Source organism: Eublepharis macularius, chromosome 10 (assembly GCF_028583425.1).
Source record: "Eublepharis macularius isolate TG4126 chromosome 10, MPM_Emac_v1.0, whole genome shotgun sequence".
Classification (NCBI taxonomy): domain Eukaryota; kingdom Metazoa; phylum Chordata; class Lepidosauria; order Squamata; family Eublepharidae; genus Eublepharis; species Eublepharis macularius.
Window position 1 is genome coordinate 11,921,507 of NC_072799.1, and position 21,229 is coordinate 11,942,735.

General features: G+C 44.1%; 1 protein-coding gene across 1 annotated transcript in view; it reads left to right on the forward strand.

Moving 5' to 3' along the window:
- The window catches only part of LOC129336953 (protein FAM47E-like), a 55,975-nt gene that overhangs the window by 31,755 nt on the left and 2,991 nt on the right, over positions 1-21,229 (forward strand). The window contains exon 7 of the mRNA XM_054990385.1: positions 1,504-1,581. Within this exon, the coding sequence (XP_054846360.1) occupies positions 1,504-1,581 (78 nt within the window). The remainder of the gene's footprint in view (positions 1-1,503; positions 1,582-21,229) is intronic.

The window sequence follows — 21,229 nt, forward strand, 5'->3', positions numbered from 1 at the left end:
CGAAGTAAGAACAGAGAAAGAGTAAAGTTAGAAGAAAAAGAAGAAAAATAAATATATCCATCATAGCCTGCTTACAGCAATGCTCAATATATCATTAAACATTCTTAGTAATAACCTATACTATTAATAGTAAGCCATTTGAGTCCTTTTACAATCTTGGCAAATTCAAGTCTTTATGTTTATTTGTAATTCAATTATAAAATGGTATCCAGGGTTTGGCGAACTCTTCTTCCATTTTCCCTTTTAATGTCATTGTCGATTTCTGTTATGTGTTTTCTTTAGTGGTTTTCCACCCTCAATAGTTTCCAAGCCTAGAAAACAAGCAACATTTAGATCTGCCCCAGTAGCAGAGTGTCTCAGGGCCAAGCTACAAGTGATGAATGACACTTGCCTGGCAAGTGAACAGACTCACGTGTATTCCTCCCTGTTCACTTGCCATTCAGTTGCGCTCCAGTTGATCAAGTGGAGCGCAAGTGAATGGCAAGTGAACTGGGAGGAATACAGGTGAGAGCCAAGCTACAAGTGACGCCTTACACAGGTTAGACACTTGTCAGCTTACCTCAAGTTTTGGTGGGAAATGTAGGCGTCCTGGTTTTACAACTTGGCTCTCCATTACAGCTGCAAGACCAGGATGCCTACATTTCCCATCAAAACTTGAGGGAAGCTGACAAGTGTCCAACCTGTGTCAGACGTCACTTGCCAGGCAAGTGTCATTCGTCACTTGTAGCTTGGCCCATAGTCCCTCTGCAGGCACATGAAGGATAATTAGTATGCCACATTCAAAGATGGGAAAGCTCAGCTAACTTGGAGCTGACACAAGACACCGGGCATGTGTTCTTCAAGTGTCGGGTGACGCAATGTTTCCTGGGAACTGTAGTTTTAAAAGAGTCGCTAGGGATCGCTGTGAAGAGGAAGGTTGAAAATACAAGCAAAATTAGGTTAGAAGCAATTTTTTAGTGTACTTTATGAGCGCAAGCCTTTAGCCCACCCGCCCCCGCCCCCCATCGGTGGAATCTGCCAGGTCTTAAAAGTTTTCAAAGATCATTGGGGGAGATGAACTTCGCAATTCCACCCAGAGTGCGGGGGGGGGGGGAGAAAGGGGGAGAAGAAGAGAATTGCAGAGACAGGCAATGGCAAGCCACCATCTCTGTTCGTCTCTTGCCTGGAAAACCCCAGCAGGATCACCATAAGTCAGCTATGACTTGGCAGCACTTACCACCACCACCACCAGGGGCTCAGGCTTTCAGACATCAAGTCTTGATATTCTGATGAACATATAAACAATGCCAACATTCCTGATGCCAAGTGCCAAGATATTGCCAACAGGAACGGCCACAAATCTGTTAAATGTATACAGGAAGAGGCAATCAAAATGTTGTTTTGGTGAGCATTACCCAGAGACACCTGTGTCTGTTTGGGGTGCTGATCGGGGTGAACCTGAATCTGTTCAAAAAGTTTTTTTTATGCATACCCCTCATGTGACTTTAATGACATCTTTTGCAGGAAGAAGAGGCAAAACCACTCCATGGAATATATGCCTTTGATGAATTCCTGGAGCTGAAAGGCTACAGGAAGCCTGCGGTGAGTAAATCTGTACTGACTTTCATTGCTCACGATGATGCCCAAAGGCCTGTGCAGTGCAGGATCACAACTTTGTGGAGGCAACACGGGGTGTATACCTTCACGAGAAGAATGGTCCAAGCTGTGATTCACCCCATCTAATGTGATACATCAGCCACATTTTTGGGCTTGCTTTATGTTTTCCTGCTCCCGTTGCGTAAGCTAAGGGAGAAAATACACAACATGAAATCCATGTGTCAGGTAAGGCTGACATTCCTGAGCTGGGAAATACCTGGAGGTTTGAGGGCAGAGGCTGGGGAGAGGAGGGTTTGGAGAGCAGAGGGACCTCGGCAGGTTATCATGCTGTGGAGTCCACCCTCCAGAGTATCACTTTTCTCAGAGGAACTGGTCTGTGTCTTCAGGAGATCAGCTGTAAATCTGGAGATCTCCAGGCCTACCTGGTGGTTGGCAACTCTAGTGTGAGGACATGGGTTCCCGACTTAATTGGTGGTTGTATGCGCTTCACATGCCCAGGAATGCACATGTGGTGCCACAGAAAGGGGCAAACAGATTCCCCCGAGGGGCTATTTCCAGTGGTGAAAATGCTGCAGGAAGGAAGCCCAAAGCTTCTCCCTCCCCTGTGCCCTGTGTGCAGCCAATCAGAGAAACTGAGAGCTTTTTAAAACGTGTAACTGGATTGGGTTAGGAACCCATGTCTGGACACATGGATGTCACGTTGTGTATTTTGGCCCTTAATCTCATCCAAACAACAAGGGATACCTAGGAACCTGCTGAAATGTGAAAAGGAGGGGGAAACCCCACTGAAATGTAAAAAGGGAAAGGTTTCCCCCTCCTTTTACCCCTTAATCTCATCCAGCAAAATTATTTGGGTTCGTTCAGGGACTAATGGCATCCGTGCCTAGCTCTCTTGTTGATTCTGATCTGCATATTAAGTTGTGTTGCTTTTTCTCAATTCTTTGCAAATAAAGCATGGACTCTGCATGGTAGATGGTCTCCATCACAGAGCACACTTCCTTGTGCGCTCGCATTTCCATTTGTGCAAAGCTCATTGAAAACTATTGATCTTGTGCAAACGGAAGTAAGTGCTAGTGCGGAAGGAAACGCCTTCCACAGCAGAGACTATGTAGTCACATGGAACACATGCATAGGATCCAGACTGAAGTCTCACTGCTTCAGCTTAGATGCCAGTTTGAGGGCAGATCGGGTGCTGGGAGTATCAGTGGCAACCTCACCAGAATTCTAAGGATAGTTTCAGGTTCGATTCCTGTTGTCAGAATTTGTTGGTGGGTCGGAACCAGGCCTTTTCTGGCTCATGTTAGAAATAGGGAGCCAGCTACAGTCTGAAAGAAAAAAAAAAGGGAAGAAAGAAAGAAATCTTCCGAAGACTCTCCCTCCCTCACTGCAGAATTAAGTCGCAGTTCCTGGGAAGGTCTCGACCCCGCACAGGGAACAGATAAGACCATAAAAGTTAATTGTTTGAGACCTCTTTAAGGGTCCCCTGGCCTTCTACATATAAATCACCAAAAGGGTAAACAACAAACAGCTTATCTTTGGGAAAACAAGGTGTCTAAAATCCTCAGCCAGTGAAGTGTGAACATTCCTGTGTAATTTACAATGTAGTCAAATACATATCAAAGATGCCGTCTATCACAGAGGTAAAGGATGTGTAGACTTGTGTTTACATGAAGGACTTTCGACGGAACTGTCTTTCAAGAACAAAGACAATGCGATTGATTAAGATATTAATGAGGCAAGTCTTTGATATTTCCCTATAAAAGAGGGATGGAACAAGAACTCGGTACCCCTCACTTGCCAACACGCAAAGGCCAGATTGAGCTTGCGGTTGTGCAACGGAGTGGTCCCAGAGCTCTGGAATGGGAGGGGGAGGGAAGGTTGTTTTTCTGTAGTCATCTTATAATATTATTGTATCATGCATGCTAACGTATTCTGTATCTATCTCTATAGTGCTCTCGCGGCCAGTGAGCTGGGCCCATATCTGGTGCCTTGCTCAACTGTTTTTCTTGTTTTGTTTTACCTTCCAGCTTTGCTTAAAGATCTTCTTGCTGCTGGCATGTTATTCTTAGCAGAAATATCAGCTTAGTACTAGGGAAAGATCAAGGGAGGTTGCACTCTTTACATGCCTATGGTAAGAGGCAAAACCCAAGCAGCAAACCGACAGCAACTAATGGACTGACCCCTGGTTGCAGAGAGACCATTTCCACAACAATTCCCTGACTGATTCCCACAGAGTACTTGAGGTTGTGAAGACACTTTCCTCAGATTGGATCATTGCCCGTCTTGGCCATGCCAGGAGAAAGTAGAAAGTCCCCTAACTAAAGGGTGTTTGGAAGCTGTGATTCGTTCTTAAGAAGCCATCTTGAGATGGATGCGGGCAGTAATCGACCTGTGTCTAATCCCCCCTTCTTGGGAAAGAGGGTTGAGAAGATTGTGCCAGAGGAACTCCCTGCATTTCTAGATGATCTGCTCTTGACTCGTTTGAGGCTGGGATTCAGGACCGAAGCGGAACTATCGGTCTTGGTTGCTTAACTGCAATACGATAAGGGCTATCCCTAGCGTTGGTCTATCAGCAGGTGTGATATGGTTGACCATGATGTTTTAGTGGATTGACTACAGCCAGTGTTTGTGGAAAAAAGGACAACCCTCCATTGGTTTTGCACTCTTCTTGTTGGCAGGAAATAAAAAGTTCTCATAGGAGAGGAAGAGGCAGCTGGTTGGGACTCGATGTGCAGGCACCGCAAGCATGCGCTTTATCCCCAGTGTTTTTTAAATTTCATGTTAAACCTTTCACTGATATCATTAGGAGCTTTGAAGATGGTTGTCACCAATATGCAGGTGACACCCAATTTATATCTCATTAGAGAGCCAGTTTGGTATCGTGGTTAAGAGCGTGGGACTCTAATCTGGAAAACCGGGTTTGATTCTCCACTCCTCCACTTGAAGCCAGCTGGGTGACCTTGAGTCAGTCACAGCTCTCTCAAAGCTCTCTCAGCCCCACCCACTTCACAGGGTGTTTGTTGTTGAGGGGATAATAATGACATACTTTGTAAACTGCTTTGAGTGGGCATTAAGTTATCCTGAAGGGCAGTGTATAAACTGAATGTTGTTGTTGTTGTTATATCTAAGTCTCAAGAGACCAGGTATGAAGGTCCTGGGACAATGTCTTTGGGCTTCGGTCAGGTGGCTGAGGGCCAACAAACAAGATGGACAAAATGGAGGTGATATGGGTTGGGAAGGCAGAGTGTTTGGCTGGTATTATTTTTACCAGTCTCATCTAGGGTTAACCTTTCTTTGGCAGAGCAAGTTAAGGGCCTGGGGTAGTGTTGCCAGCCTCCAGGTGGTGGCTGAAGATCTCCTGGAAGAACAACTGATCTCCAGGTGACAGAGATCAGTACCCATGGAGAAAATGGCTGCTTTGAAGGGGGGACTCTATGGCATTATACCCCACTGAAGTCCCTCCTTAAATCCGCCCTCTCCAAGCCCCAGCCCCAAATCCCCATGAATTTCCCAGCGTGGACCCGGCAACACTCCCAGAGGCGTTCTAGATTTGTTGATGGATAAAAAGTCTGACACTGTTGCTGAGCCCACCTTATTTCAACGACATCTAGCTCATATTCTGAACTCTAAAACTCTGCTAACCACACCATCCTGATCCAGGCTTCAGATCGGACTCCTGTCACACTCTCTACATTGGGCTGTTTTTGAAGACGTCTTAGATGTTTCAGTGCAGCAGTGGGACTCCTGTTTGTTGTCAGCTCTTTGGAACATATACCTCCAGTGCTAGGCTACTGCACATATTTGTAATTACCTTTAAAACCCTCTGCGGCCTAGGGCAGGCCCTCATATTTTTTGAACTACCTTTCCCATTGTATTCCAGCTGACCTCTTCATGTTAGCAGGAGCTGTCTGTGCACAAGCGGGAGGGAGGCTGCTGTAGAATAAGACTTTTCCTCATTACACTTGTTGCTTTGGGAAAGAAACAGGTATTCTTTATTGTTAAAGAAATCCATACTGTGATCGGAATGGAGAGACAGGCATTCTAGCTAGGATGGATGCTGGGAGAACGGAGAGCGAGAACAAAGATGGAGAGCTGACGGAGGGAAGTCCCTGAGAAGAACAATCTGAGATCAAAGAGACAGCAGCAGAACAAAAGATACAGAGGGAACTGACCACTGCATCTTTATAGGCTCTGCTACCCCTTACACAGTAGCTGTGTATGTACTTGGTGCAAAGAGACACTGCCCTATCCTGCCGTTCTAACACTGCAGACCTGCCTTGTGGCATCGTCTGGCATGTCTGTCCATTTGGCAACAGTTGGGTCAGGGGCTTTTTCTGTGGTAGAACCAGTCATAGAATCATAGAGCTGGAAGGGACTCCAGGGTCATCTAGTCCAACCCCCTGGCCAATGCAGGAAATTCACCATTATTCCCCCTCACCCCCGGTGACCCGTGCTCCATGTCCAGAAGATGTCCTTTGAAGTGGCTTACTAGAGTGCTTGCATTTAGGAAGGCATGTACAATGGTCTTATTTCCAAAGGCATTTAGTGGACGCTAAGAGTCTCTCTTCACAAGATGCCTCGGGTGCATGTTCGTCTAGTGTAGGGTGACACAATGTTAGCCAGGAAGAGTAGTTTAAAGAGACAGAGTTGGTGGAGATCACCTCTCAGAGGGTTTGTTAAAGTCATCACCTCCGGGAAGGCTCTGTCAATTTCACTTCTCCAATGTAAAACTGTGTGGGATCGCAACCAGAGGGCAGCAAGGAATGGAAATGGGCTGGAGCTGCCTTCCAGAGCCAGGCTTGGACCTGGAGGGGTTATAATGGGCTGAAGTTTCCCGTCTGGCATTTTACAGCCCCTTCACACAGCTCCAGTGTATAGCAAAGTCTTTGCCCAGCTGCCAGCTCTGTCTTTTTAAACTACCCTTCCCGGCTAACATTGCATCTCCCGACACGTGTTTGTCACATGTCAGATGTCTCATGCAGAGAGACTATAAATGATTTTGGTAGATCTGGTTGTACAGTTCTTATCTGATGAAAGGAGCATCTGATGAAAGGGAGCTTTGGCTCTTGAACGCTCATACCCTAGAAATCTTGTTGGTCTTTAAGGTGCTACTAGACTCAGATCTTGCTGTTCTATTGCAAACCGACACAGTTACCCACTTGAAGAACCCCTTCTTATCTTGTGTGCTGTTTTTATCTCACTGACTTTTATATTGTGTTTTATGTATTTGCAATGTGCTGCTACTTTGTTATCTGCCTTGAGGTGATAAGGTGAGATATCAGCATGATAGACAGACAGACCAGCCCTCTGTTTTTGCAGATGGCAAAACCATAAGGCTTTTCAAATTATTGTTGGGCCACCACCACACATAGCTTGGTAGCTGTATTGCACCAAGAGAGCTGCTGTAGCACAGAGGTCAAGTGGTTGGGCTGTGAATCAGCACTCTGCTGGTTCGACTCTCACTGCTGCCTTGAGCTCTGCAGAGGGCCTTGGGTCAGCCACTCCTCTCAGCCCCAGCTCCCCAGCTGTATTGTGGGGATAATAATAACACTGACTTTGGTCACCGCTCTGAGTGGGGCACTGATCTGCCCAGAAGGGTAGTATATAAGCACACGTTTATTATTCGGTGAGTCACAAGCTGTATGATCTTATTTCTCAACCCTCTCAGTCCAGACAAAGGACTGAGCATCAGGCGCATGAAATTAGCAGTGTTACAAAAAGTATCTTGGAGTTCATACAGCCGGCGATGGAGGGGGTGGGGGCAGAGTTGCCACCTTCCTGCCAGGGAAGAGCATCCTCTGCCCCTGCTTATTGGTTCCTGCCACCACTTGGTGGAAGAGAAAAATTTAAAAATCACTGTTGAGCTGACAGCGTGACATCATTTCTTGTGAAAACCTGGAAGTGACATCACGCCTCTCTAGGAATTGCTGGAAATGTTATGGTTGCCTAGAAACCCAAGCATCCAAATGTCCCTGGTCAACAGAAGAACAGAGGTTTGCCATCAATTCTACAGCCTTCTCATTGATCGTCTCCTCAGCTAACTTGTGCCATGCATACGAAGATTCACTTGTTATTTGTCTGCCAGCTTCTAGGAGAACAGCTGGATGCTGTTGCATGTCAGAGGACTATTGTCTGAATGAAGAATTTAAACCTGAGGAATCCTTGGGTTTAATTCTTGCCTGTGAACATTTATAGCGTGATTGTAATGTGATTTTAGAGATATTGTTAATTTTGTATATTATTGTATTTTATTGTATTTTACTTTGTATTCTATTGTAGGTTGAATTGTATTCCTTTTTTATAATTATGTATGTTGTATGCTATTTGTATTCTGTTTTATTGTAAATCGCTCAGATGCTATGCAATGCTATGGTCATGTGATAATTTAATAAACAAAATAAAACAGTTAAGAGTAGGAATCCATGGTGAAAGCCAATAATGTAAGGAGGATAAAGATTTACAGAGGCAGCGTTTTAAAACATCCAGTTCAAGTTAGACTCAGGTGAGAAACCCTAGAGAGGTATCTAGTCTGGTCTACATTTTAGTTAGAGGCGGGCATAGCCAGCATCTTTGCCGCCGCCCTCCCCCGCCACTTAAGGAAAAATAAAATGCATCATTTCTTTTGTGCATGCAGAAAACCATGTTTCTGCATCCAGAATATTGGGCTCTTGCCCATTTGTTATGGAGACAGGCGTTGTGGTTTTAGTGGCTGCATAACAAGCCAAAATCAACGGATTCTTTTTCTGTTGCTACAGCTCCATGCTAGGAAAGGCTTCCCCTGTTGAGTTTAAGACTTACTGTTTGCGTAGCATGTCCCAAGTGTTCCAAGGATGTCACAGAGTACATTTGCATGTGGCATTTCAGAAATCTTAACCCCTCTCTAAGATGGCTAATAACCTGACCTGGATAGCCCAGGAGAGACTGATCTTATCAGATCTCAGAAGCTAAGCAGGGCCAGCCTTGGTTAGTAATTGGATGGGAGACCTCCAATGAAGACCAGGGCTGCAGAGGCAGGCAATGGCCATCCACCTCTGTTCGTCTCTTGCCATGAAAATCCCACCAGGGGTTGCCATAAGTCAGCTATGACTTAAGGGCAGGATTTTGTTTTTTCCCAAGGTGGCTAATACTGGTACCTATGTACCCCGTATGGCAGATAGTGGGTAACTGAGGTTAAGAGAACAGTGGCTTGCCTCAGTCCACATAGCAAGGTCATGATGACTGAGGTGAGATTTGAACTTAGGAGTCCATTTTCCTGGTGAAAATTACCACCCCTCCTATCTGTTTCAACCTCCACTGGACAGCAGGATTTGAGGCCAGTAGCACCTTAGAGACTAACCAGGTTTTCAGGTCGCTATGGTGTCCCTGGACTCAAATCCTGCTGTTCTACTGCAGATCAACACTGCTAACCCATAAAAAACTACTTGTGCTAAGGTATTATTTTTCCCTAGTGTGTAAGGGGTGGGTGGGGGTAAAACCAGCTTGAGGTGGTAATTTTCAATCGGAGAGTGCATCAAAGGCAAAGGGCAAAATAAACCCTTTCTCCACACCAGCCCCCCTTCCTTCAAATTGCAATGCCAGCAGCTGCATTTTGTTTAAAAAACGTGTAAAAAGAATAATGGAACTACATGTTATGCATAATTCTGCCCTTTGCCACTCCATAGTATTAACGCTCATTCTGCCCGTTTATGCCGCTGTTAAAGGGACAGAACCTCTTTTTGAAAAAGCCACAACTGTGCAGTTTTGTATAAAAACTTGTTGCATTCTCTGCATGAAGGTAAAATTTTTCCGGAAAGTCACTTTCTGCTCATCTACTGCTGCTGCAGCATGTACCAAAATCCTGTCCTTTGTTCACCCAATAATAATGGCTGCTCCTGCCCTACTCCCATTTCACACACTGGGCTGAAAATCAGAGCAACATTTAAACAATAATAGATAGTTGCGTGTGTCTCTCCCCCTGCTCCCAAATACGTTCTTCACAGTGGGTTGTAGATGAGCGTCATAGAGTTGAGAAGACAGATGTCTACGATTTCTCCTGGAGAAGATGGTTTTAGTTGCTCTGGGAGTAAGTATTTTAGATTGTCTGTTTGCAACAGACCACGGATGGGGACGTAGCATATCCTGTTGAAAGCAATGGAGTGTGGCTAGGCAGTATCCACATTTTGTTGCGCATCCAGTTTGTGCTCGAGATTTCTAAACCAAGTGTTGAGTGCTCAAAAGCTTGTTTTAGATGGATTGAGCTTCTTCACCGGATTCAAGGGCAAGGCCATTTTCACACTGCTTACCAGCCACGGAACATCGCGCCGAGCTCCCGGAACGACAGCGTCTTCCTGGAGTGATTTTGTGCAAGAACAACAGGAAGACGCTGTCGTTCCGGGAGCTCAGCGCAATGTTCCGTGGCCGGTAAGCAGTGTGAAAATGGCCCAAGTGACTGGAGCACAGGCTCAGTTTAAAATCAGTTTCATACCCGAACCCAATTCAGCATACATCTTCTCCAAGGTAAAAGATGATGCATAGGTACAGAATTACAACTGACAGCAGGGGCAGGATGTACAAATTGCAATCTTTAGCAAAGTTGCACCCTTCTGAGCCCATTGACTGCAGTGGGCTTAGAAGGTTGTGACTCTGTTCAGGATTGCACTGCAAGAATGCCATGGTTGACGCTGGAAACTTCCCTGTCCTTCCCACTCCCTTTCCCTATGACAATATTAATGCCCGTTTATACATGATAGGACAAAGCTGATTCCAAAACCAACAGTTTGGACAGTCAAAGAAAGAATTCAGAAACTCCGAAGAAGAAAGAGAAAGAGCGGAATCTGTCTTCAGCTGAGGTCAGGAAGAAGTTGCTTGAGGACAAAATGAGAGAGTTCAAGACAGTTTGGTTTCCATACCTACATTTTGGAGGGGAAAACTCCCCCCATTTTTCTCGCAAATGACAAAGCAAATAAACTGCATTCGAAATATCTCTCGGATATGTGTGGTGTCTGCATACGTTTGTTCCCCTTCGCTCCCGTCTCTTTGCATTTTCCTTTTTTTTTTTTTTGCACCAGTTTTTTCAAGTAGTGGATCAGAATGGTAAAGCTTAGCTTGGACAGTTGCACTTCAAGCTGCGTGTGGCGAATGTGGCATATTTTAAAGCTTCTCCTGAAACAAATGTTTCTGCATCACATTGAAAAAAAGGATATCTGAGATTACTTACATCATTTATTTACATACATTTATTCATGCTATTTACATCATGGTTCACAAAGTGGTTTAATGGTTGGGCTGCAAATCAACACTCTGCTTGTTCTAATCCCACTGCTGCCATGCCCTCAGCAGGTGGCCTTGGGTCAACCACTCCTCTCAGCCCCAGCTTTAATGTGGGACTTTGTTCACTACTCTGAGTGGGGCACTAATCTGTCTCGAAGAGTGGTATATAAGTGCTATCATTATCATCATCATCAACAACAACAACTTTCCTCACCCTAATCCTATTACATTGATTATTGGATGTCCCGTCCTATTGACTGCATTGACTTACACTGTGTAATCCACCTTGAGTCTCAGCGAGAAAGGCAGAATGTAAATAAGGTAAAATAAATAGATAAAAATAAGCCAAGGTACATGCATAAACAGTTATCAATAAGCAAATCATAAACAATAAAAATCCAATACTACCCAGCAGCATTAAAACAATAAAAACTACAACTATCAATTAAAAAACATGTCCATTTGGCAGCAGATTTTAAAAAGCAAGACACATACATATGAAGCTGCCTTATACTGACTGAGAACACTGGTCCATCAAGGTCAGTATCATCTCCTCGGCGTGGCAGTGCCTTTCCAGTGTCTCTGCTAGAGGTCTTTCACATCACCTACTGCCTGGTTCTTTTAACTGGAGATGCTTGGAATTGAACCAGGGACATTTTGCATGCAAAGCTCTTCCACTGAGCCATAGCCCTTACATAAAGTAGTATTATATATACAGATATAAGCAGCAAAGCTAGCTACTCATACATACCAATTCATTGAAAGACCAGGAGACGTGTCTAGTGGCATTGAGGGAGTTCCATAAGAAAGGTGCCACCACGGAACAGGTTCTGCCCCTCGTGGTCACCGACCTCACTTCAGTAAACGGAAGCACGTTCAACAGGGGCCCGGATGCTGTTCTTAATATTCTGGCAAATTCATATGGCAGAAGTCAGTTTATAAGGGACTGAGGTCCCAGTCGATTTAAGGCTTTTAAAAGTCAGCGCCAATACTTTGAATTGAGCTTGGAAACAAACAGGCTATCACTACCACTCCTTCAGAAGTGGCAAGATATCTTCTTGTGCAGATGTGTTAGCACTGCAGCTGCTTCATTCTGCACTAGTTGAGGTTTCCAAAGAGTCTTCAAAGGCAGTCCCACGTGGAGCACCATTGCAGTAATCAAGCTGGTTATAATCACAGCATGGATAACTGGCTAGATCTCACATTTCCAAGAAGAGACTCTTCTGAGGAACCTACTGAGTTTAAGGGGCTACGCACCAAGAAGAGACCCAGCTATCAATCTGCATCAATAGATCTCCTAGTGCCCCAAAGCTGTAGATCTGACCTTTCGAGTGAAGGCAATCCTATCCAAAACAGGCCGACTCCTCATTCCTTGGTTAGCATTATTTATTTACTTCACTTATAGTCTGGCTTTCTCATTGAGATTCAAGGCAGATTATATAATTAATACAATGCAACAAAAACAACGTAAAACATACAATCTACAGTGGATTACAGAATTAGAGAACAATGGACAAAAAACTGTACAATACATACCATATAACAATATAATACCTACAAATAAGGTAACAGACATGAATTGCAACACTGGTGAGCAAGGCAATAAAAACAGTGTAATACAGTGAAAATTTCCTGTACTTCACAAATGTGAAGACAGGCCATTCCAACTGGAGGAAACCATGACAGAGAATGCTCTGGTATGGGCAGCTGTTTTCAAATGAGTGAAGCTGCCACAGTGGCATATATCAAGAGCTGATCCTGTAGATACATGTTTCCTAGACCATGAAAGGGCTTGTAGGCAGTAAACAGAACCTAGAATTGAACCTAGTAACTAACTGCAGAATATGTGTCATGTGTGTAGTCTTGCTCTCTCGTTTCCAATAGCAATCAAACCAAAGATTGAGTTCCCACATTGTCTTCAAGGGCAGACCCATGTACAGTGTATTACAGTAGTCTAGCCTCAAAGTTACCATGGTATGGATGCATGCAGCCATATCTTCTGGGTCAACCAGCTGCAACCAAAAGCATCTGTCTTTAGTTTATTGGCCTGCATTCAGCTCATTAGTGCCTCCAAACATCTGATTAAAAGGAGAATAGAGTCTCACGAACATATTGATGACATTTTGCTCCCATTCCTGGCTATTTATTTATGCATTTAAAATATTTATATCCCATCTTATCTCCCTGTGCTCACGGTGGCTACTGATGACCTCTTCCAGTGATTTCATGTAAATGTTAAACTGTATGGGGGGACAAAATGTAGCCCTCAGGGAATCCCCGCAGCATAGAGCAGAGCAGATGTCTTTCAGTACCTAGTCTGGTACTCATCAGCCAGACAAGTCTAGAACCAATAGAGTTCAGTATCCCAAATATCCATCTTGTCTGGAAGGATGCCATGGCTGAAGTAACTGAAAGCTGCCAAGAGGTCCAGAAGAATCAGTAGGGGCCACGGTCCCCCATCTCTTTCCCATCAAAGGTCATCCATTAAGGCAGCTTGTGTAGGTTCAGTTGCAAAACTGGGTCTATAGTTGGATTGAAATGGGTCTAGGTAATCCTATTTCCTGTTGGAGTTAGACTAACTTTTCTCTCTGCCTTGCTACTTTTCTACATGCAGAGAGGTTTTCTCATTGGGGAAAAGTAAAGAAGTCTGCAATCTGGAGCTTGATCTTTTGGTTACACATACGACCCACACTTCTCTCTTTTTCTCCCCGCTATCTTTCCTCTGAGTAGCACAATTTCACTCACACATTCCTTTCTTCCTGCCATCACCCTTCTGGACCTTTTTATTAATTTACTCTTTACCACAAAAAACGGCTAGCCTCCAAAGGATGCAAAAGTGGGTGGGTGGGGGGACCCCATGTTTATCTCCTAATGCTAATGTGGGGGCTGGGAGCACTTCGGCAGGAGAGAATCCCTGGAGGGAAAGGACAGTATAACCCTTTCCCCAACTTGGAGATCCTGCCTCCCCCCTGCAACTGTTTCCAGTCACTTAACGGGGCGCAGTCAGCCAAGATTAACCACTTTTAAGACCCACAGATTTCAATGGGAGAAAGTTAAGCACTAGTATATGTACAATTATCTCCTGCTGAAATGACTTAAAATGGGCTTGACGTTGGCCAGTCTATTTCCATACACTTGTAGCTCTTTTAGGACACGGATTCTGCTAAATAGGGGCTATGTTTGAGGAGGCTGTGTTCTTAGTTCTTGTGGGTGTGCAGAAACCTAGAGAATGGTCTTTCCTAAAGTCCAAAAGGGGCTGGTGGGCTTGTAGGGTTCTCCATGAGAAATTCTGGCATAGGTCTTATGAGTCAAAACCAGTACCTGGTTGGGGAGTGAAAGATCCTGAACACATTTATTGTGATCCAGTGAAGAACTGTAGGGGAATGGGGGAATAGGCTCATGCGCGCATATCATTAGATGGATTAGGAACTGGGGTATGCTATGACAGCCGTGGTGGTTCTGTAATCCAACTTCTGAGGGTTACATTCACCAGAACCCAGGGAGACTATCAGTCATAAGACTAGTAACCTGTCTGAGGTAGTGGATTGAGCCCCCACCACTTTCACTGAACAGTTGACTGGTGTGATTACTGTTTCCATAAGTAGACTCTGTCTTTGCAGTCCCAACTGTGCAAGAACATAGTTAGATAAGGGACATTACATACAAGCAAATTGTATTGAAATCAAGAGGAGCTACGTTCAGTTGATGGGTCTACAAAGAGGTATAAGATACAACAAATTCCCCAGAGCTCCCCTACCTTGAAATGGGATGCAAAAGCAGGTTGCTGAGGCCACAGTCCAATGGCGTGGCTAGTGGAGCCCTGTGTCCTGTCCATCAATCCACAGTGCAGTGGCTGCCACCACTTTATCATTTCTCTTTTAATGAAGCAAGATTCCCCCACCACCACCAATACACACTGATATCATGTTGGTATAGTTGTCAGACAAGGGCTATTGTGAGAGAAGTATGATTCACCATGACAAAATACAACTCTCCGTGTAGCTAATTGCCTTGACTGTCCATAATGTTTTAACATTTGTTTCTTTCTTTCTTTCAGTTTCTTCTACAGATGCTGCCCGCAGGCCATGGTGAAAGAGTAAGAGAGGTGGATGGAGCTTCCTTAAGGAAGTATTCCATGTGGTTCCCTGAGTTTAGAACGGGCTCTTCCTCGTTCTCTTAATACTGGATCCAGTCAACAGGACTTCTTTTTCCTCCAATAAAAACAAGTCAGAAATTTACATATAAGTGAGATCACTAAACCCGTGTCATATTTTCTCCCTTCCCTCCATTGGAACATAGCTTGTTAGATAATTAAGAATGCATAAAAATTCTTTAGATAATAATAATAATAAATAATAATAATAAATAATAATAATAAAAAATAATAATGAAGAGCCTCGTGGCACAGAGTGGTAAGCTGCAGTACTGCAGCCCAAGCTCTGCTCACGACCTGAGTTCGATCCTGGCAGAAGCCGGGTTCAGGTAGCCGGCTCAAGGATGACTCAGCCTTCCATCCTTCCGAGGTTACGAGTACCCAGTTTCCTGGGGGTAAAGTGTAGATGACTGAGGAAGGCAATGGGCAAACCACCCCGTAACAAAAGTCCGCCAAGAAAATGCCGTGATGCGATGTCCCTCCATGGGTCAGTAATGACTCAGTGTTTGCACCTTTACCTAATAATAATAATAATAATAATAATAATAATAATAATAATAATAATATGAGAGTAGAAAATAACACAGTGAAAAAGAAACCAAGTGCATTTAAGTAAATATTAGTGTAATACATTAAGTACATAACACCAAAACCAGCATGCTGTCTTTTAAAAACTGTCTGTTTGGACCTAACAAAAGATACAGTCTGAAGACCATTCAAGAGTCCAGTAGCACCTTTAAGACTTACCAACTTCGTTGTAACATAAGCTTTTGAGAACCACAGCTCTCTTCGTCAGATGCATGGCACAGTCACTGTGCTTTTCATACTACTTCACTAACACAGCATCCCCATTTTGCTCTCAAGGTACCATACATATTTTATTTTTAACCCCTGGGTGGGGAGGTGCAACATTCATTAGGTCAGTTTTTGAAAGAAACTAATCTTATTGCATTGTGGAAACAGCTGATTTCAATATATATTGATTTTAGCAAGGTATTTGACAACCTCTCCCACCATACTTTGGTTAGCAAGTTGGTTAGATCCAGGCTAGATGATCGTTCATGTGTGTGTATGCAGACAGAATTTTTAAAAACCCAACAAGACCCCAAGCCATCCAAAGTTAAACAGGGTTGAATCCAATTGACTTCAGTGGGAGAGATTAAACCACGGAGGTAGCTCTCCACTTGAAATTAGGAAGAACTGAAGCTTACACAGGAGAAATTAGGAAGAATTAAAGCAGCACTCTCATGCATGCTTACTAAGGGAGTAAACACCACTGATCTCTTTGGAAGTTTCTTCTGACTAAACATGTACAGGATTAGATGGCACATAGTGCTTAGCATGTGATGAACTGTGCCTTAAATAAATAGCTGGTTCAACTCCAGATGGGTGGCTTGACGATTGTAGGCCTCATCCTAGAAATGGACCTGAAGCCAACCACAGCAGGAGAGGCAGCTTTATCTGCAGGGGCGATTTCCCTCTCCCGATAGCAGCAGATTGCTCCCGACAGCCACGGTCAGAGGGTTAAGGAACGGAATGCTTCATAAAACAAATCAGCAGCAGAGGAAATCAAAAGAGGCAGAGTAGGTCAGACCTCTTGATCCTTTCAATATTGCAATGACCATTTTAGACACCCGATAGTCAACAATGGTAAGAAGTTACACAAGTTGTCCAAATATAGTTTTAGGAGGATCCTGTAGGTTTGCCAGCTCTTCCTGCTAGTATGAAGTCCCTACCTGTTGCTTTCTATAGTGTAAGGGACAGTAACACGCATATGATCTGAAAGTGCAATGCTTGGGAAGGTCCCAGACAAGATGGAGCTTTGAGCACCCATATATCTCACAGAACTGCAGTCTTGAGCAAATTCCACCAGGAAATTCTTCTGAGCCAGTTTAGTGGAAAATTTGAATGAGAGCATTGCATGATCAATAGGGCTTACTGGTGGATTATGGCCCTATCTTCAGACAATTGCAAATTGCATATATGTGTGTTTGTGAGTGTATGATGCACACATCATTGGAAGGTTGCATCTTAAGTACTGATTTTTCATTTCTCAAAATACACATGCATGAATAACAAATTCCAAAAGTAAGTTGCCATGTTACTTTGTCACTGAAAAAAAGATCAGAGAGTTGTAAAGTGCTTTCCATGGTCATCGATCCAGAGGAGTTAGCCATGTTAGTCTGTAGTTGCAAAATAGTAAAGAGTCCAGTAGCACCTTTACGACTAACTTTTTTGCTACAAAACAGTCTTAAAGGTGCTTTGCTGTTTTGTGAAGTGCTTTAAAGATTTACAGTGAAATCCTAAGCAGAGTTACTCCAGTCTAAACCCAGTGGGTTTAGACTGGAGTAACTCTGTTTAGGATTTCACTGTTAATGTCCTGCAAGTTTCCTCTGCAGCAAGCCTCATGTTGATAAAAACATGTTTTATTTTAGCCGCGAGTGCTAACGAGGCAGGCACTCACCTGCCAGGTCTCAACAGAGAATTCTGAGGCTGCCTTTGTGAAGACTGGGCACTTGTGCGTACATAAATTAAAATGACATTTAATATCCTGTAAAGTTTAAAAGCTCTGGGTGACATGAGCAGATTAAGAACTCTGGCTACTTGAAATAGATTCGCACAGACATCCAATTAGCCACCCCTATTTTTAATGAGATAGCTGGGAACGAGATCTCATTAGCAGGTCTTAGAATTCAAATTATGACCATGATTAGCTGAAGATAAAAAGAAGAGATTTAAAATGAACCGTTTGTCTAGAATGGACTCGGGCAACTTTTCTAGTGTTCGAACCAGTGACGTGTGTATCTCAGTGCCGATTTAATGATTTACTTTCTGCAGATCTGCAAAGTCGGTACTGCAAACGCTCTTGTGTTCAACTTCCTTGGCTGTTAATCTTTCGCTGGAATAATCTTTTAATCCCGTCCTAATATCTGACATCACCACTGCAAGAGGAGAATCAAAATGGGGAGTCAAATTAAATTAGCATAATTGGTAAATCTAATTTGCGTTAATGGGATCTGATAACCTTGCCAAGACCTGCCCACCCACTCTTCCAAAATCTTCCATTTCTCCAGACTGCCCCACAAATAAGGAATGCAAGTGGCATGTTAAGAAAAACAATCTGAAGAAAAGTAATTCAAGAAAGGGGGTGGGGGGAAATGAAACAAGCATTTAAGACTAGCAGAATGCAACAATCCTTAACAGGCTCCCAAATATATATTGAAATAATTCTGCTGCAGCTGCTGGAGTTCATCTTCTTGAACTAAACATACTATCAACTGTAAAAGGACAATAGAGGGGTGAGGGAAGCGGGATTGTTTTCCCCCCGAAATGACAGTGAAAAGTTTACTACTTGTTTGCAGAGGGTGCCACCTAAAATTTTATCTCAAACTTCAAGCCGTGAGCTGATAAGACTGTAGAGGTCACAAACAAAATGTATGGCTCTTATGCATTTTTAATAACAACAGCATTTAATTTATATACTGCCCTTCAGGACAACTTAACTTCCGCTCAGAAAGGTTTACAAACTGAGTTGTTATTATCCTCACGACAATCACCCTGTGAGGTGGGTGGGACTGAGAGAGCTCTGAGAGAGCTGTGATGGGCCCAAAGTCACCCATCTGGCTTCAAGCAGAGGAGTGGGGAATCAAACCCAGCTGTCGAGATTAGAGCCCTGCCATTGTCAACCACTACACCAAACTGGCTTAATGTATAAATATGTTCTATCTTTGGAGATTGACTTAAAGTGAAAACCACTTTGAAATGACTGAGTTGATAACGGATACATCCTTCTACTACACAGTAATAATGCCACTATATCTAATTCTGAACTATAGCCTCAGCGTGTGGGTCAAGAAATCCACACAATGGGGCCATGTGCGGATAGGGACTGGAGTATTCTTCTATGAGCCTGGGGGGAAACCTCAAATTTGCAGAAAAAATGTTTAAAAAGGTGTTTTAAAATGTATTTCTAAAGGAGAGCTAATGTGGGCTGCTTAGAGGTAGGAAAGGGAGGAACGAGATTGGGTTATATGAGATTGATTTGTTCTTTGTCCATGGCCAACTGCAGTGCCAATCCCAGAAAGGAGGGGCTACGATTAGAGATGGGCACGATCCGCATTACAATAGAAAAAAACCCACGATAATGGCGATCGCATGATCGTGACCCGGCGGATCGTGATCAGCCACGGCCAACGATCCAGCGATCGGGAGAGGCCTAGATCGTTGCGTTTGGGCTCGGATCAGGGATCCAGACACTCAGGCGCCAGCAATCTATTTCCCTGGCAACGGAGCCAGGGGAAAGCCTGAGCTCTGTTTGCCCTCCTTCTGTCGCCCTGGAAACCCGAATGGAAGCCCAGCTTTCCTTGATCAGCAGGGCTTTCTTCCAACCACGGAGCAGCAAAGCAGTCACAAGTTGGGAGAAGACACCCAGGGGAGGGAGGGGGAAGGGGGCGGGAGGGATTTCAGGGGAGTATTAATGCCATAGAGTTCACCCTCCAAAGCTACTATTTTCTCCAGGGGATGGATCTCTGTCATTTGGAGATCACTTGTAGTTCTGAGAGATCTCCAGGTCCCGCCTGGAAGTTGACAACACTACTGCATGATGTGCTTTCTTTCTATAGGAAAAAGGTACGGCGACTCCTGTCTTTTCTCCTGCAGGGGACAAAAAAGGCTTCAGGAAAACTTTGATCAGAGTAACAGCTGGAAAGCAATGGGTTAACCTCCCCACTTCTCATTTGCTGAACAGCAGCAGCCTCCTGATGCTGCTTTGCATTACAATGAAAATAGTTATAATTGTTTAATCAAGACATCTTTAAAAGTTCATGAAACACTGCTTTATAAACATCTTAAGCAGGGGAGGGAGGGGGAAGGGGGTGTTCTGTAGCCACGGGCACTCCAATCTCATCCCTGCAAACCCTGATAGGCAGCTCTGACGGCCAAACACAGACGGCCAAACACAAACACAGATGCCGCCGGCATCACCCACGTTCCTGTATCGCTGGGAACAGCGGGGCGCCCCTCCGCTTTTGCCTCCACGATCCACAATCCACGGCTCGGGAACGGGAGATGACCGGTGCGGATCGTTAATTCGGGATTGTTGTCGGCGCCGATCCACAATCCGATGGATCGTTAAAATTTTTTGGATCGTGCTCATCTCTAGCTACGATACTCGGGCACTACAATCCATGATATACTTACAAAAGAGAAAGTCCCATTTAACTCCGTGGACATCTGAGGGTGCCTGATTGCAGATTGTAAAAAGAAGATCTTACCTAGACTGTCAGCATGGCAAAAGTAACTACTATCTGTTTACCGCGAAGTCAATGTGTAGGCCAGATCACGTGTATAGCGGATTTCACTGTGCAACTGTTCCTTTATCACTTACACAATCGTTCCCCCTTACATAGTAAATTACTTTTTTGAAACTAGACAAGAAATGTCGTGTTGTTAGGGAGTGAGGAACTAGGGTTAACTCTGAGAAGTTCCATCTCTGCTGAGAGACATCCCTTTTCTAATTGATCTGGGGTTACAGAAGGTGCTGAGGCCCCGGGGTGGTCCTTGGGGAGTAAAGGTCAGGCTGGCAATAGTCTGTCGTGAGCTTGCATGATTATAAAGGCTTGTGTCAGAGAAAGAACACTCCAAAAGAGGCGAACGGAAGCACACCTTATGCCAGTTTGGGAAGCAACAGGGCTGACCTGGACTTGGAATGCTGAAAACACAACAAGATGTATGTTATCTCATGTTTCAATCCACAGATTGGTCTCCAACAATTCCCTGCTGTAACTTCCACCTTGTACAAGCCATTTTGAGCCATGTTTCCTGCTTTGGCTTTTCTTTACATGATTTGCTTTATATAGGTATTATCAGGGGCAAAGCCTTGCCATGAGATATTTTGCCTGCATCCACCCTCAAAGAAAAAGAACACCCAATTTCAGTGATCTTTCCAGGTGGTGCACCAAACAGGGTGAAAATATTAACCTCCTTTTAGTGACAAATGCTGCTTTAAGAGAGGGACTGCAGCACAATGCTTTTTTCAAGAGGGCATGAGGAATTGTGATTTCTTAGCAAAATCCCCCTCCCCAAAGTAAGTGTTGTTACAAAAATTTAGTATAGACTTTTCTGTACCTAGGCCGTCTTGCTTGATCTTCCTTCTAATTTCCTTTGATTCACATATCACAAACTAGTCCTCTCATTTCTAAGAATGTGCTTTATCTAGAATATTTGATCAAC